This window comes from Capsicum annuum, chromosome 8 (assembly GCF_002878395.1).
Source record: "Capsicum annuum cultivar UCD-10X-F1 chromosome 8, UCD10Xv1.1, whole genome shotgun sequence".
NCBI lineage: Eukaryota > Viridiplantae > Streptophyta > Magnoliopsida > Solanales > Solanaceae > Capsicum > Capsicum annuum.
The window spans coordinates 169,085,572-169,100,436 of NC_061118.1; the positions used below are offsets into that span (position 1 = coordinate 169,085,572).

The 14,865-nt window shown below is 32.0% G+C and overlaps 2 protein-coding genes across 2 annotated transcripts; one reads left to right on the forward strand and one right to left on the reverse strand.

Annotated features, from left to right (window-relative positions):
* Positions 1-25: 25 nt before the first annotated feature.
* Positions 26-5,949, reverse strand: LOC107850339 (ras-related protein RABG3f). Its single transcript, XM_016694796.2, has 7 exons — positions 5,399-5,949; positions 4,231-4,257; positions 3,972-4,071; positions 1,768-1,914; positions 1,283-1,363; positions 814-959; positions 26-380 (listed from the first exon to the last, which is right to left on the reverse strand). Exons 1-7 carry the CDS (start codon positions 5,449-5,451, stop codon positions 314-316), a joined length of 621 nt encoding a protein of 206 aa, XP_016550282.1. The 5' UTR covers positions 5,452-5,949; the 3' UTR covers positions 26-313.
* Positions 5,950-6,832: 883 nt separating this feature from the next.
* On the forward strand, positions 6,833-12,251 carry LOC107850338 (putative proline-rich receptor-like protein kinase PERK6). The gene is made up of 11 exons (XM_016694793.2): positions 6,833-6,968; positions 7,056-7,105; positions 7,294-8,134; positions 8,672-8,779; positions 8,907-9,368; positions 10,076-10,162; positions 10,256-10,326; positions 10,436-10,512; positions 10,829-10,970; positions 11,211-11,372; positions 11,706-12,251. Exons 3-11 carry the CDS (start codon positions 7,351-7,353, stop codon positions 11,916-11,918), a joined length of 2,106 nt encoding a protein of 701 aa, XP_016550279.1. The 5' UTR covers positions 6,833-6,968; positions 7,056-7,105; positions 7,294-7,350; the 3' UTR covers positions 11,919-12,251.
* Positions 12,252-14,865: the final 2,614 nt, after the last annotated feature.

The following is a 14,865-nucleotide window of genomic DNA, read 5'->3' on the forward strand; positions in this document are numbered from 1 at the left end:
AAATTGTGTGTGAACTACATGAATGTGAGGTAAAACAAATCAACTGAAGAGATTATTGTAAAGCGAGAGCTTTCACCAGTGAGGTGAATATGAATCCAGCAAATCTTGAAGGTTTATCGAAGTGAAAATAGCACCAACAGAATTCAAGCACTAAGAAACCAACCAGCTCCCCGTGCAAAAGCTAATATACAGGCACAACTTGATAATCTACGGGGATAAGCACACCAAGAGAAGCAAACAATAAAACGAGGGGCACAGGAATCCAATTCTTTTAAGCTGCAAAGATTATCATCACCTCGGAAATTATAGCTGTTTAGCACTCACATCCACCTGTCCTCTGCTGACTGCTAGCGGCAACATCAATGGTGTCGGGCAAATATCTTTACCATAAAAAAGTTGCGCCAGAAAAATAAATAGATTAGTATCATGATCAATGTAAAATAATCTTGTACTGAGACAAATTTTTAGTACTGCATTAATCTTACAGAGCTCATAATATCATCTGTTTGCCTCTTGATAATAGTCTATCTCAACAATAATTGATAATCTAATTGACACATGGGAAAAGACCAGAGGAAAGAAACGGAGCCAGAGAAAACAATAATGTAAACCAGAATCGGTCACAAGGCGCAGGCTTATTCAATTCAGCTTGCCCTTGGCAAATAGGTCCTACAAAATTACTCACCTATATTTTTAAATCCCTCGTTTTCCAGTCCAACATTATTTTTAAGGTGCACCCCGCTGGGAAGATATGTGCACCCCGCTGCTAGAATCTTATGGACAACAATTGGTATAAAAAGTGTTTCAACTTACATTTCTTCCTCCTCTCCGCTCTTCAGGGCATTCTTAGCAATGCATTGGAAAGCCTCTTCTACGTTGGTGCCTTCCTTAGCTGAAGTCTCAAAGTAGGGAATATTGCCCTTCGACGCGCACCAGGCCCGAGCCTTTTTCTCAGACACCTAAAACAGACGGACAAGTATCTTCAAGTGAAAACAAAAAAGAATACTATGGATTTATGGAACTAACGTTGTTCTCTGCATGGAACGATGGTAGCTGTAGGCGCCAGCTTACCAAAGTAGTGGACAGGTGAGAGCAACAAATCAACAACAACAACAAACCCAGTGTATTCCCACATAGTGTGGTCTAGGGAGGATAGGATGTATGCAGTCCATACCACTACCTCCGAAGAAGTAGCAAGGTTGTTTCCAGGTGAGAGCAACAGACAAGGGAGTAAAAAAGGAGGAACTGGGACAATGTACAATTTGTTGGACCGGGAACTTACCACTCTACTATTTCCACCATCAACATCAACTTTGTTCCCCAGCACAACAAATGGAAAATTTTCTGGATCGGATGGGCTGGCCTGCAGCAAATTCCTAACCAATCAGAAAATTTATTCGGAAATTTATAGAGTAGTTGTTCAACAAGAAAAAGACAGTGTCAGGTGAAGATACCAAACAACTAATATTATCATATTTAACACCGATCTACATGTGATCCTACGCAAAAAGATCAAAAAAACTGGGTGGTGGACACTAACAAATACAAGCGGCTATGACAAAAGGGAGGAGAGAGCACTGAATGAGTAATTAATGAAAGATGAAGCATAACAAGCTCCATGAGAGAAAAACTCATAAAACCTTCATCTCAGCAAGAAGCAAATAGGGCTGTAAGCCTATAAATAGTTACTAATGTAAATTGGTATCAATAGAATTAATAAAGAAGTAGTACCCGGAAAGCAATCAAAGGGAAACGAAGAAGATGTACCTGAATTAAGAACTCTTCTCTCCAGTTGTTTAAGTTTTCAAATGACTTCATTGAATTTACATCATAAACAAGGACACAACAATCAGCACCGCGGTAGAAGGCAACACCAAGACTCTGAAATCTCTCTTGGCCAGCAGTGTCCCAAATCTAAACCGCCAGAAATATCAAAGTTAGAGCAGCAAACAGGCCAGGTTAACCCCATGAGTAAAACATAAACACTGGTAATACATCCACCAACTATCTCTCCCAATAACAAAACCTAATACATGAAGATGTTTGGAATTACGGCATCATTTTCAAGCTTAAAAAACAAATAGCATGGATATCAAAACTTATATGAACCAAGAGTAAATTTGAGAGAGATGAAGTTTTGACAACCGGTGGATGAACCTTGAGTTCTCTAGATTGGATATTGAGAAATAAAAAAGACATCTGCAAGGCGATGCCTATCCTGTCCTTTTCATTGCAGTGGATCCACAGATAGAATTGAACCAACCGAAGGACAGAGACAGGAATAACTTGGAAATAGAGGAGAAACGCCTGTAGATCAAATATCTTTTTTTCTTTAAATTTTGGAGAGGGGGGGGGGGTCAATAAAGCTGTAGTGACTTAGGATTCAAGACCAAATGAGGAAAACATACTGGGAGTGAAGATGCAGCATGACCCTCTTTTCTTCAATAACTACCATTTATATGGATCTACATAATTATCACCTTAATGCCACGGAACTCAAAATAAAGGAGCAGAATACAAAGCTAAAAAGTTTATTTAGCTTAATACAATTAATTGTACAGGTTAATACAATTAATTATACAGGTCTCTCTTATCCATTAAATACCAGGTCATTTACCATCAGTACCAATTCCCTTTCTAGCTTCATTTTGTCTGGATGACAAGTCAAAGTATGCACACCTAAAATCCAAATCCCAAACTAAACAACGCATAGCATGGTATGCTTCTATTAAAATGCGGTGTAGAAGTACTGTTCCAATTTCCATCTCAACGAAGCCTAAGCATACTGAAATCATCAATCACCTAGGTCAATAGGTTCCACCATCCCTGCCAAGGGCTCACCATTAGGTTAGGTGATACCTTATACACTCCAAAAAGTGACTAAGAATGAGCAGGAAATTGTCACTCATCCCAAAAAGCCTATCTCTTACTCACATAGAATGTTTCTATATGAAAGGATAGAGAGATTTGTTATTTCTTTTTGATCGGGGTCTTTTTTTCATTTTGATAGGGCAATTCTTCCATTTCTCATAAGTACGATAAAGACCATTATAAAAGCATATTATCATTCCCTCCCAAGCTAAACATATAAATGATTCTTGAAAAAGTCATGCTCTTGAAGAACACTGAAACCTAGATTTCTGACACATAAGTGCATAACCCAAAAAGAAATCCGTCACTGACACATAGGAGATCAATGCGTGTAAATTACTTCTATCTTCTTATATCCAAAATTAATGCCCTACTTCAGAAAGCAGCTTAGTCCATGACGTAAAACATCTACTTAACATCCATTTCAATGGATTATAGACACAGTTATTCATTTGAAGTATGATAATCTCCCATATGAGAAATTTTTTGCAAGTGTATAGGATCCATTGATATACCAACACATACTAATAGAGATAAATCAGTCCTACTGACATTCGACTCTCATGCATCCTCTTTTCTCATTATTTGGCTAAGAGAATTTAGACAATTACTCTAGCATGCCATTTACAAAGTCACCAACAATTGACCTCCCTTATCCTGACATTTTTTTTCTTTTCCTCCAATTTAGTAGCTTTCTAGTGAAGGTGGCTATGATTTTCGTCTATTTGAAAGAGAAAAACATGTGCAAACTCCAACAAACACAATGAAAGGTTCAACCCATAAAAAAGGGAACAAAATCAAAAGCAAAAGAAGTGATGGGTTGCAATGAACAGAACGATCGTTGCAACCCTTCATAAACACAATCAGCAGCACTAAAGTATATTTCAATTATTCATTATCCTCAGATAACTTTTTTGATAGTTTAGTCTTCATACGTGAATCAGAGGAAAAATCTCTCTTTCTCTCTCTAGTCGTGACGAGGAAACACTGATGAGTCAAGTAATATTGCTCCTAGAGTTGACAATTCGATAGAGAAAAATCAGGTCGTCTGATTTGATTTCATACATTAATAAACAGCAATGAGACACTATCTAACTAACCTGTAAAGTAAAGAGCCGATCTTCAAACTGCACTTCCTTTGTCAAGAAATCAGCTCCAATAGTTGCTTTGTACTGATTGCTGAACTTCTTATTCACATATCTATAAAGAATCATTTAAGGTAGACAATAATACAATTCAACTATAAGGTATAAACACATCAACAAAATGAATCAAGCTGATTATGCACAATACTCTAGCTCTTGTTATTAACTGAACAACACTAGATAAAAACTTAGACTACAAAGCTTTCGAGGATACTGATTCATCAACGAGGTCTTTCCAACCCTGCAAAACACATAGAGAAGTGATTTATGGATAGCTACTGAAAATTCAGCAACTTGTGGAACTTAGATCACAATAAATCAAATAAATCAAATCAGAAACGCCTTAATTGCCAACTAGTTAGACGTATGCACGACTCCTCTCTAATCATTTCACTCTATCCCAATCTCAGTAATGAAAATTCGGCAACTTGTGGAACTTAGATCACAATAAATCAAATAATCAAATCAGCAACGCCTCAATTGCCAACTAGTTAGAGTCGACTGTATGCACGACTCTCTCTAATCATTCCGCTCTATCCCAATCCTAGAAATGAAAATTCAGCAACTTGTGGAACTTATATCGCTAAATCAACGATGACTCAATCACCAATTAATTAAACTCAACTATATGCAGGAATCCTAGCTAATCATTCTGCTCTATCCCAATCTCGGAAATGAAAATTCAGCAACTTGTGGAACTTAAATCAGGATAAATCAAGCAATCAAATGCACAAATCAGGATAAATCAAGTAATCAAATGCACAACGCCTCAATTGTCAACTAATTACCCTCGGACTATGTACACGAATCCTCTCTAATCATTCCTCTCTAGCCCAATCTAAGAAATGAAAATTCAATGAAAATTCAGCAACTCATGGAACTTAGATCACGATAAATCAAATCAGCAACGCCTCAATTGCCAATCAGTTAGTGGACAAATACTGAAAATTCAGCAACTGCTGAGAATTAGATCGGGATAAATCATATAATCAAATCAACAACGCGTCAATTGCCAATTAGTTAGTGGACAAATACTGAAAATTCAGCAATGATAAATCACATAATCAAATCAACAACGCTTCAATTGCCAATTAGTTAGTCGACAAATACTGAAAATTCAGCAACTGCTGAGAATTAGATCAGGATAAATCATATAATCAAATCAACATCGCGTCAACTGCCAACTACTGGACTATATACGCAAATCCTGTCTAATCATCCCAATCTCAGATCATCGTAATCAAAAACTCAAATTCAATCTGCTAACTGACTAAACAAAACATAGTAGCTAGTTGCGGAAATAGAATCAGGAAGAGCGATGAATCATGCGTTTACTAAACCCTAAAACAGTAGAGCACAAGTAGTAGAGTAGTAAAAGAGACCCGCTGTCGCCGAGGATAATGACTTTCAAAAGAGTTCGCCGGCGAGAAGGCATCTTCAGTTGACTCGATCTGACCAGAACAACACTCTCTATTCACACAAAACTCCGCGCCTCTCTCTCTCTCTCTCTTCTCTCTCTCTCTCTGTATATGCGTATGCGTATGTGTGTGGCGTGAGGAACACAGACAGTTGGCAATTTTAGACGTTTCTCGTCTAGCACAAAAAATGATTGCCTAGTTTTTGTAGTAGCAGCTGTAATTGAAAATGAAATAGTGCAGAATTTTACTGGGTCGGTTTTGGTAAGTCAAACATTTCATGAATTCATATATAGTATGTTAAAAAGCAATTTATGATTTATATGCTTTGTATTATGATTTTTTTTGAAAGAGTATTCAATTAATTAATTTTTTACTGTACATAACAAGGTTACTGAAGTCGAATCGAATTGAATTTGGTGTTGATTATTGAAATCTGGAACCATGATTCGAGAAAATTTTGTTGTAGTATATCTTTGGTAAATTACAAGGTAGTATGATATGATATTAAATGTCTTGAAATCCTCGAAATTCTTAAGTTTGCATGTTGCAAAATACACTGTTGTTTGAGCCTTTCTTCACTTTGCAATTAAAAAATAAGAAATTAATCGATTTTTGCAATGGCAACATCTAAATCTTTAGCACTAGATGATGACGTACTTTAATAAGACCTCTTATTTTTTTGTTTAAATTTTATGATTGATAAGTCTTGGTGAAATTTTTATGTCAACGTATAAACTAAAAAAAAAAAAAGTAATTATGAGGTTGACATTTTGTATGAAATAATAGAGCGTAAGAAATGGAAAGAATATCACATGTATGGTCAAAAGTATAATAATACACAGAGAAATTTTCATATCTAGAAAGTACTAACTGATTATTTGAGCAAATTACTAAGACCAAACTAGATTGAGCAAATTGTATAATTATACACGTTAATTTAAAATATTAAGAGTTAATTTATCATTTTATATTTTTTTCTATTAAATATTATTAATTTTTTAATAATTAGATGACTTATAATAATTAATTATGGGTCATATAATAAAATTATGATTGAAGCAGCTGAAGTAGACATGTAACAAATGTTTATTTTACTTATTTTTATTAAATATTATTAATTTATAATACGTAAATAATTTATAATAATTAATTAGGAATGATATGGTAAAATTATGATTTAAGTAGTTGAAGCAAGCAGCACAAACAGATATGTCGATCTCTTCAACTGCTTAACTCGCTCTTATAAATAAGACAAAAGAATAAGTGAAATATAATTATTTCTAATTCGACAAATAAGATGTCTAGGAAAGTTAAAGTCAAAATTTAAGGTTTCCCCTATAATTTAGTCCTCTAATTAATTAAATAAGCATTAACTAAATGTGCTGTTTTTTTTAAAAGCAAGGTGATTAGTTCCCTTATTTTAGGAGGAATGTGAGGATGAAAAGACATCTCTTAGTTTCATGGTAAAAATTATTATTATGCATCATGTAAAACTTCTGTTTCTTTGAGAATCCTCGCTGCCTTTCTCCTAAAGGTACACATTTCTCTTTTCCTCCTCTCTTTCTTCTTCTTAATTTAAGATTTCATCTTATTAATCTTTGTTATTTCCATAAATATATAGGCTTCTGGTATCATTTACGAAATAATTATATGAAGTATTGATTCCGTAAGGTACTATCTCATCGTTAAGCAATTAATTATAATATTTTAATAATGGGATCATTGATTATGATTAGTTTCATATTTTTTTGTTATTGATATCATGCTTTAACCTCATGTTTTCTTATTATTGTATTGATGATTTTTGTGAATTCCTGATTAACAAAAGTAGATTTCATTTGAACTTTTTCAATGAGCAGGGATCAATACTTGGGAGATCGGTGAAATCTGTGTAATTTATCCTAACACGGATAATCATGACAAAGACTTTTATAAAAATGTCTTCGTCATCGAATGGGGGCTCTCCATCATCAGATTCATCGTCCTCCTCCTCCTCATCTCCATCAAATAATTCAAAGTTTCAATCTCCTTCTTTTAAAACAGAAGACTCTTCTTCTTCTGATAATAATAATAATAATAATAATAACAATAATTCAAGCTCTCAATCTCCCCCTCCTAATAATGATTCATCATCTGGGAAAGATAATAACTCCTCTTCTTCAAATAACAATAATGACAACAACAACAATAATAATAATAGCAACAACAATAATTCAAACTCTCAATCTCCTCCTCCTTCTAATAACGATGGAAAAAATGATAGCTCTCCTCCAAATGATAACAACAATAACAACAACAACAATAACAATAGCAACAATAATAATGGGAACAATAATAATGGGAATAATAATAATAACAACAACTCCGGTAACAAGTCACCTCCTCCATCATCACCTCCACCAAAATCATCAAATTCATCAAAATCTCCGCTATCACCACCTCCTCCACCCTCTCCATCATCACTTAATTATTCTCCAAACTCAAGACCTCTCTCCCCTCCAAAGACTGAATCAACAGACTCAGTTAGCAAAGATACCACAGCTGCAATCAAGATAGGAGTTGCAGCTGGCGCTGGAGTATTATTTATTGTCATGATCATTTTTCTCATCTCTTGTTGTAAGAGGAAAAAGAAAAGAAAGCAGAATCAAATGAAGCATAATCAAATGGGCTACTACCAAGACAATTCTCGTGGAGCAATGAGTATATATCTTATCTTTCTTACTTACCATGTGCTTTAATTTTGACATAATGTATATATTAGATAAAATACGCCATACATAAGGTCAAAAAAAAAAATCAATAAAAGCAAAATTACTAAATACCGATTCGATTTATAGGTATAAAAGCCAAAAAGGTTCAAAAGGTAGGTTCTTAGATTTGTATTTAATTTTTGCATCTCTGCTTTACACAATTGTTCAAAAAGGTTCAAAAGCTGTAATATCAAATGAATGTTTATATCTCAATATCTCCTCTTTTTCTTTTTTTTTTTCATTTTAGAATTTCAACGTATTTTTCTTTTAGCAATAATGTTCATGTAAATATGTGAAATTCTAACGACGTGAAATTCTTACTTTACTTTTTGGGTAACCTTTGTGTATAGGCTTGTTTATCTATGATGTTACCCTTAAAAGTTATTTAGACAACCACTCTTTTGAGAAATCTTGTGCCACAATGTCATGTCTTAATATTTTTGCTATTTTTTTCATTGTGTTTTAACACACATTACGTATTTTACAGATAACCATTACTATAATAATAATAATAATGGAATGCATGGGAACAATTGGCAGAACAGCAACAAATTCCAACCAGCTGATCAATTTTATAAGATACCGCCCCCTCCAGGTAATAATGTCATAGCTACATTGAGTGGAGGGTTGTCAGCCAATACATTTCATCAAAAAATTATATTATGTATATAAATCATAAATTTAAACATATGTAATAAAATTTCTGATTTGGCGATTGACAGGTAGTGCTCAAGTAAGTTCAGAGCACAGTTGGCCAATAGCACCGCCGCCGCCACCACCAATGATGAGTAGTAGTGAACTGAGCTCAGCGGCTTTCTCTGGTCCACATCAACCTCCTATGCCACCTCCACATCCAGCAATGGCTCTTGGTTATAATCAAAGTAGTTTTACTTATGATGACTTAGCAGTGGCAACTGGAGGATTTGCTAAAGACAAGCTATTAGGACAAGGTGGTTTTGGCTATGTACATAAAGGTGTGTTGCCTAATGGTAAAGAAGTTGCTGTAAAAAGTTTGAAGTCTAATAGCGGACAAGGAGAGAGAGAGTTTCAAGCAGAGGTTGACATTATAAGTCGTGTACATCATCGACATCTTGTGTCTTTGGTTGGGTATTGCATTGCTGGATCTCAAAGGATGTTAGTGTATGAATTTGTCGTAAACAACACTCTTGAATATCACCTTCATGGTAAGTATGAATGCGTTGTTTTTCAAAGATGTTTCCTTCCAATTTTGAACTTGTTTGTCTTGCTTTTTTTATTTTTGGAACTCCCTAATTCTAGTTCACGTGATATGTTTAAAATCATAAGATTAAATAACATTTTGATACATTCAACATTAAGATTAAAAAATCTACTTTATTTTCTTAAATTTTATGTGAAGTCAAAAGTAGAATAACAAATTAAAACAGGAGAAATGAAATTGTAAATATCTCCAAAGTTGGGTATAAAAAGAGAAAATGACATATTTTCTAGCTTGGAGAGTGATTTCTTTTTCTTTTGAGAAAATTATTTACTATTGAAGTTTGATGATAATATTAAGAAGTTGATCAATTTCGATTAAATTTCTGAATATTAAAGATTGATGATAATATCGAGAATTGGCTAATGCAATGATATAAAGTTGAGATTTGAGGTTATTGTGAAGAAAAATAAATTCCAATTAGAAGTATGAGGAGTCATCTTCTCTATTTTGGTAGAATTTTTTTTTTCGAACAATAAAATAGTAATAAAAATGACTTATTTTATTAAAAACATATTTATCATTATACTAGTTAAGCATTATATTTAAATAACTTTTGTTATTTTTATTTCGTATTTGGAGTTTAATTCTTATTGTCTTTGTTCAATTCAGTATTTGGAGTTTAATTTATATTGTCTTTGTCCATTCATTTAGGACCTGGTCGTCCTCCTATGGATTTCAATACAAGACACAAAATTGCATTAGGAGCTGCGAAAGGCTTTGCTTATCTTCATGAAGATTGTAAATATTTAATCTTTTTATAATTTTTACTTTTACTATTTTAGTTATATTTGTGTATTTTTATGTCTAATATTTTTTAAATATAAATTCCAGGTCATCCTAAAATTATTCATAGAGACATCAAAGCTGCAAATATCCTTTTGGACGAGAATTTCGAAGCAAAGGTATTTCCATATTTGAAAAAATACCATGGAATATTAATTATATGGTGAATTTCAATATCACTTAGATAAACATAATTCAATATCATGATTTGAACAATATTTTGATTAGGTGGCTGATTTCGGACTAGCTAAGCTCTCAACGGATAACCATACTCATGTATCCACCCGTATCATGGGAACTTTTGGGTGAGTACATTTTAAAATATTTCTAAAAATAATATCTTTATCTTATTTTATTTTAATAAGCAACACTTGCCAGATCTTTGAGTTGTAGTTGAATCTCATAAAGTCATTCTTTTTTGAAGAAAATTCGAATCAAGAATGAAAACTAATTTTCTGAGATAATAACTATTAGTTGAGTGACGATATGAACAAGCAACCTATGGTCTTTGCCTGTATTATCTTAAAATGTGGATATTACTTCGTTAAATCTTGACTAATGTATTAGTGTGTTCAATTAGAATGAAATTATTGAAGTGTAATTATTTGTATGGACTAATAGGTACTTAGCTCCAGAGTATGCTTCAAGCGGAAAGCTAACAGAGAAATCTGATGTCTACTCTTATGGAGTTATGCTTTTGGAACTTATAACTGGACGTCGTCCAGTGGATATGGAAGGTGACGATGATACTTTAGTTGAATGGGTACGTAACTTGATGTTATTTCATATTTTTTTCCTTTCACTTTATTTAATGAAGTATTTAATATTGTAAGATTAAAAAATGTTACTTACTTTCTTAAACTGAACGCCGAATTAAAATCTGATAAATAAATTGAAACGGATGGAGAACGGATTACTTGGTCCACATAATTATGCTATGAAAGGTTGCTTATTTTTTAATCTTAATTGGTAAATATAAGTTATGCTATCGGTTTATATGCAGGCAAGGCCTATTCTTCTTCGTGCAACAGAAGGTGGAGATTATGATGAACTAATAGATCCAAGTTTAGAAGGAAAATTTGATGCCCAACAAATGTTATGTATGGTAGCATGTGCAGCTGCAACAATCAGGCATTCTGCAAAGAAGCGTCCAAAAATGAGTCAGGTTAGTTTCCTCTTGATTTTTTTTTTTAATGTTCCTTATTAATATAATGCATTATAAATAGATATTTTAAGCAAGACTGAAACTATAATTTATCAATAATTAAAGGAGCAAAAGTAATGTTAATCTTTTTTTAAAAAAAAAAAAAAAAACTCCTTTGTAGTTTAAAGTTGGCTGCTTGTATTTTTCTTGGTGAGTAAATTAAAAGTATGTTTTTTTTTATGCATGTTTAAGTTTTCTTGGTTAATTTTATAACGATTATTTTCTTAAATGTAAATAGGTAGTCTTATGATATCTTTGAATAATATTAAACGACTAATTATTTTACATATATAGATTGTACGTGCTTTGGAAGATGAAGTTACTTTGGACGACTTAGATGAGGGCGGAAAATTGGGTCATAATGCAACAAGCAGTTCTAGTGGAAGCTCTGAACATGATGGAGGTTCATATGACTTAAAGAAATTCAGAAAATCCAGCATGTCGAGTCAAGAGTATTCAAGCAGTGAGAACGGTGAATCTCGTGAATATCGTCAGAATAAGAAGTAAACATGTAGCCCTTAATCAAAATCATTGCATTTGAAAAAAAAAAAAAAAAGGGCTATTACTTCAACTCTCCATATAATTATAAATTGTATTTATCCGTGTATAATTACTAAATTGTAGATATCACACACAATCGATGACCAATTGAACGTGATCACAAAGATGCTTTAGGTATTTAAGATTGGTCTTTTGGTGGAATAATAATATTCTTCTATCATTAAAACATAGGTGATTGCAATTTTGTGTTTGATTTTTTTTTGTGAGGTAGTCATCAAAGTTTGTTAAAATTTGAGAAATAATTAATGTGCATTAGTTTGCAAAATGCAGTTTGGTTGATGTTATATAATTTAATTCACATTTTTTGGATGTTTATTTGATACTTTATAAGCAAGCATCAACGCCAATAATTCACGTAGTCTTATTTATTTGCACTTAATAAAAAATTAAATTTTAATCATTCAAATCTTAATTATTAAGTATGTTTATTTTTAGATCTAAACCTTGTCATTGTTTGTATCTTTAGTGTGTTTTTACAGAAAAATAAATTTACAACCACTTAATGATTATAAATAAATCTAAATGATTTAGATTTATAACAAAATTTAATAACATAAGATGTTTATTCAAGGGTTTTCTAAGAAGATGGTAATCCATCATTATTCCATCCACTTTCACGATTAACCGAAACTTATCATTCACAATCATTGTCGTTGCAAATTACCACAATCAATCCTACCACATTTAACCATTATTTATAATCATCACCATCAACCATCATTACAATTTACAACCACCAAATAGTACTAGCTGTTGTAACGATCAATTATCATTATATATCACCAGTCGTCTCATTCTCCGACAACATTATCTATTAGAGTAATCCACCACAATTATTAACTACGACTGCCACCAATCAGTAATAACTATTAATCACTAGTGTCAGCCACATCACTATTGCTACTATTAACACTCTCCACCATCATCAAACACAATTCCTTCATCGGGATCCATAACCACCCACGCACAAAATATATATTTTAATAAAATAAAACAAAATTAATTTTATATTAAAGTAAAGAGAAGTTTAATTATTACGATGTTGAAAAAATAAACAGTCTTAATTTTTAGTATTTAGATCTTAATATTTATGTGTGCCTTCGAATTCAAACTCCAAATAAAAACAAATGAGGTGTTATGAAATGTACTATTTATGTGGATGTAATCTCCTCATCTCCCTACTAACATTTTGTTCCACCTCCCCAAAGTTCTTAGGGCTCGTTTGGTAGAGTGTATAAGATAATACTGAATAGGTTGTATTAGTAATGCTAGGATTTGTAATATTGAGATTATCTTTTATGCAGTGTTTGATTTGATGTACTGAAAACAATATGTACTATTATATTTTAAAAAGAATATTATTTGTTTACAAAAATATCTTCGACATATTATAAATTTGTGTATGTTCTTTGCAAAACTTTTTTTTTAAATAAAAAAAATAATAATATAACTAATTATTTACTTTGGAATTTTAAGATTTAGAGCCCGTTTGGATAGGCTGGAAAAAAGTGGCTTTTAAAAAGTTTTTAAAAGTGCTTTTGAAAGTGTTGAAACTTATTTTAAAAATAAGCAGTTACGTGTTTGGATAAAAGCGCTGAAACTGAAAAAAAGTTGTTGATGTGTTTGGTAAACAATTGTTGTTAAGTACTTTTTTTATCAAAATATCTGAAATACCCTTAAAATTGTTAACAATATGTAGAGTTGATTATTATTAATTTTTATTTCTAAAATTATTTAAATTAAAATTAATATAGATTTTTAATTTAGTTTCAATATATATATATAGTCATGAATGACTATTAAATTTATGCGCTAAAAAACCTTTTTCTTGGTTAAAAGAGTTTAAATCATCAAGCAAAATATATATATTACTAATCATTATAATTACATTAATAAATAAATAGTTGGTCACAAATGATACTATTTGTTTGATACTAATCAAGTCAAGGATACACTTGTTCCGGGTTATTTTTTAGAGAAAAAAATGTATCTTGTAATAAAGGAGAATTAGGCTACAAGGATAAATTTGGAATAATGGACAATTATAAGAGACAGAATTGTCATTTGCTTGGTCAACTATAATGGCTTATAAGCCCTCCAAAAAAAAGTAAGGAAATGGTAACTTGTGGCTTTTGGCTTTTAAAAAGTCAAAATTGACCTTTTTTTTTAAGCAATTTAAAAAATTACCAAACACTTCTAAAAGCAAAAAATGACTTAAAAGTCATTTTGACCAAAAAATAAGCTTTACCCAAACACCCTCTCAATCATTCACTTGTAATTTTTTATTTTTTTTGGTTATCTTTTCTTTATTTGTTCATTGTTTGCTTGTTGTTCCCACTTTGTGTCATTCTTAAGTTGGAGGGAGATATGTGTAACTTTTGAATGAGACAATAGAATCATTATTAACATAAATTTGTGTTCCGTAGAGTGTTAAAGTTAAATAGAAAAATTATTTTTATTTATGAATATTCTATTTACAAAATTAAAGCTTGTATGCAATCATGCAATTTATTTTTGAATTATGACCAATAAGTATGTTTTAAGTTAATGGAATAGTTTTTTTATGACTAAGAATATTTGGGGGAATATTATTATCTTGATAAATTGAAAAGAAGTAACTCACACTGAATAAATTGAAAATTATTTAGAAAAGAATTAAAGAAATTTGTGAGCATTTTTGTCTTTACACATATTTATCCATGGATTATCAATCCCACCAAATTAGGGGTATTAGTTATACACCCTATAATACCATGTAGGGTGTATAACTGTAACACCTCGAGTCTGTACCCCGAACGCCGCTACACGGTGCTCATAATCCCGAAGGACCACAAGTTAACTCATAATTGGTACCTGTTGCAATAACTGAATAATAATACTGTAAATATGCAAA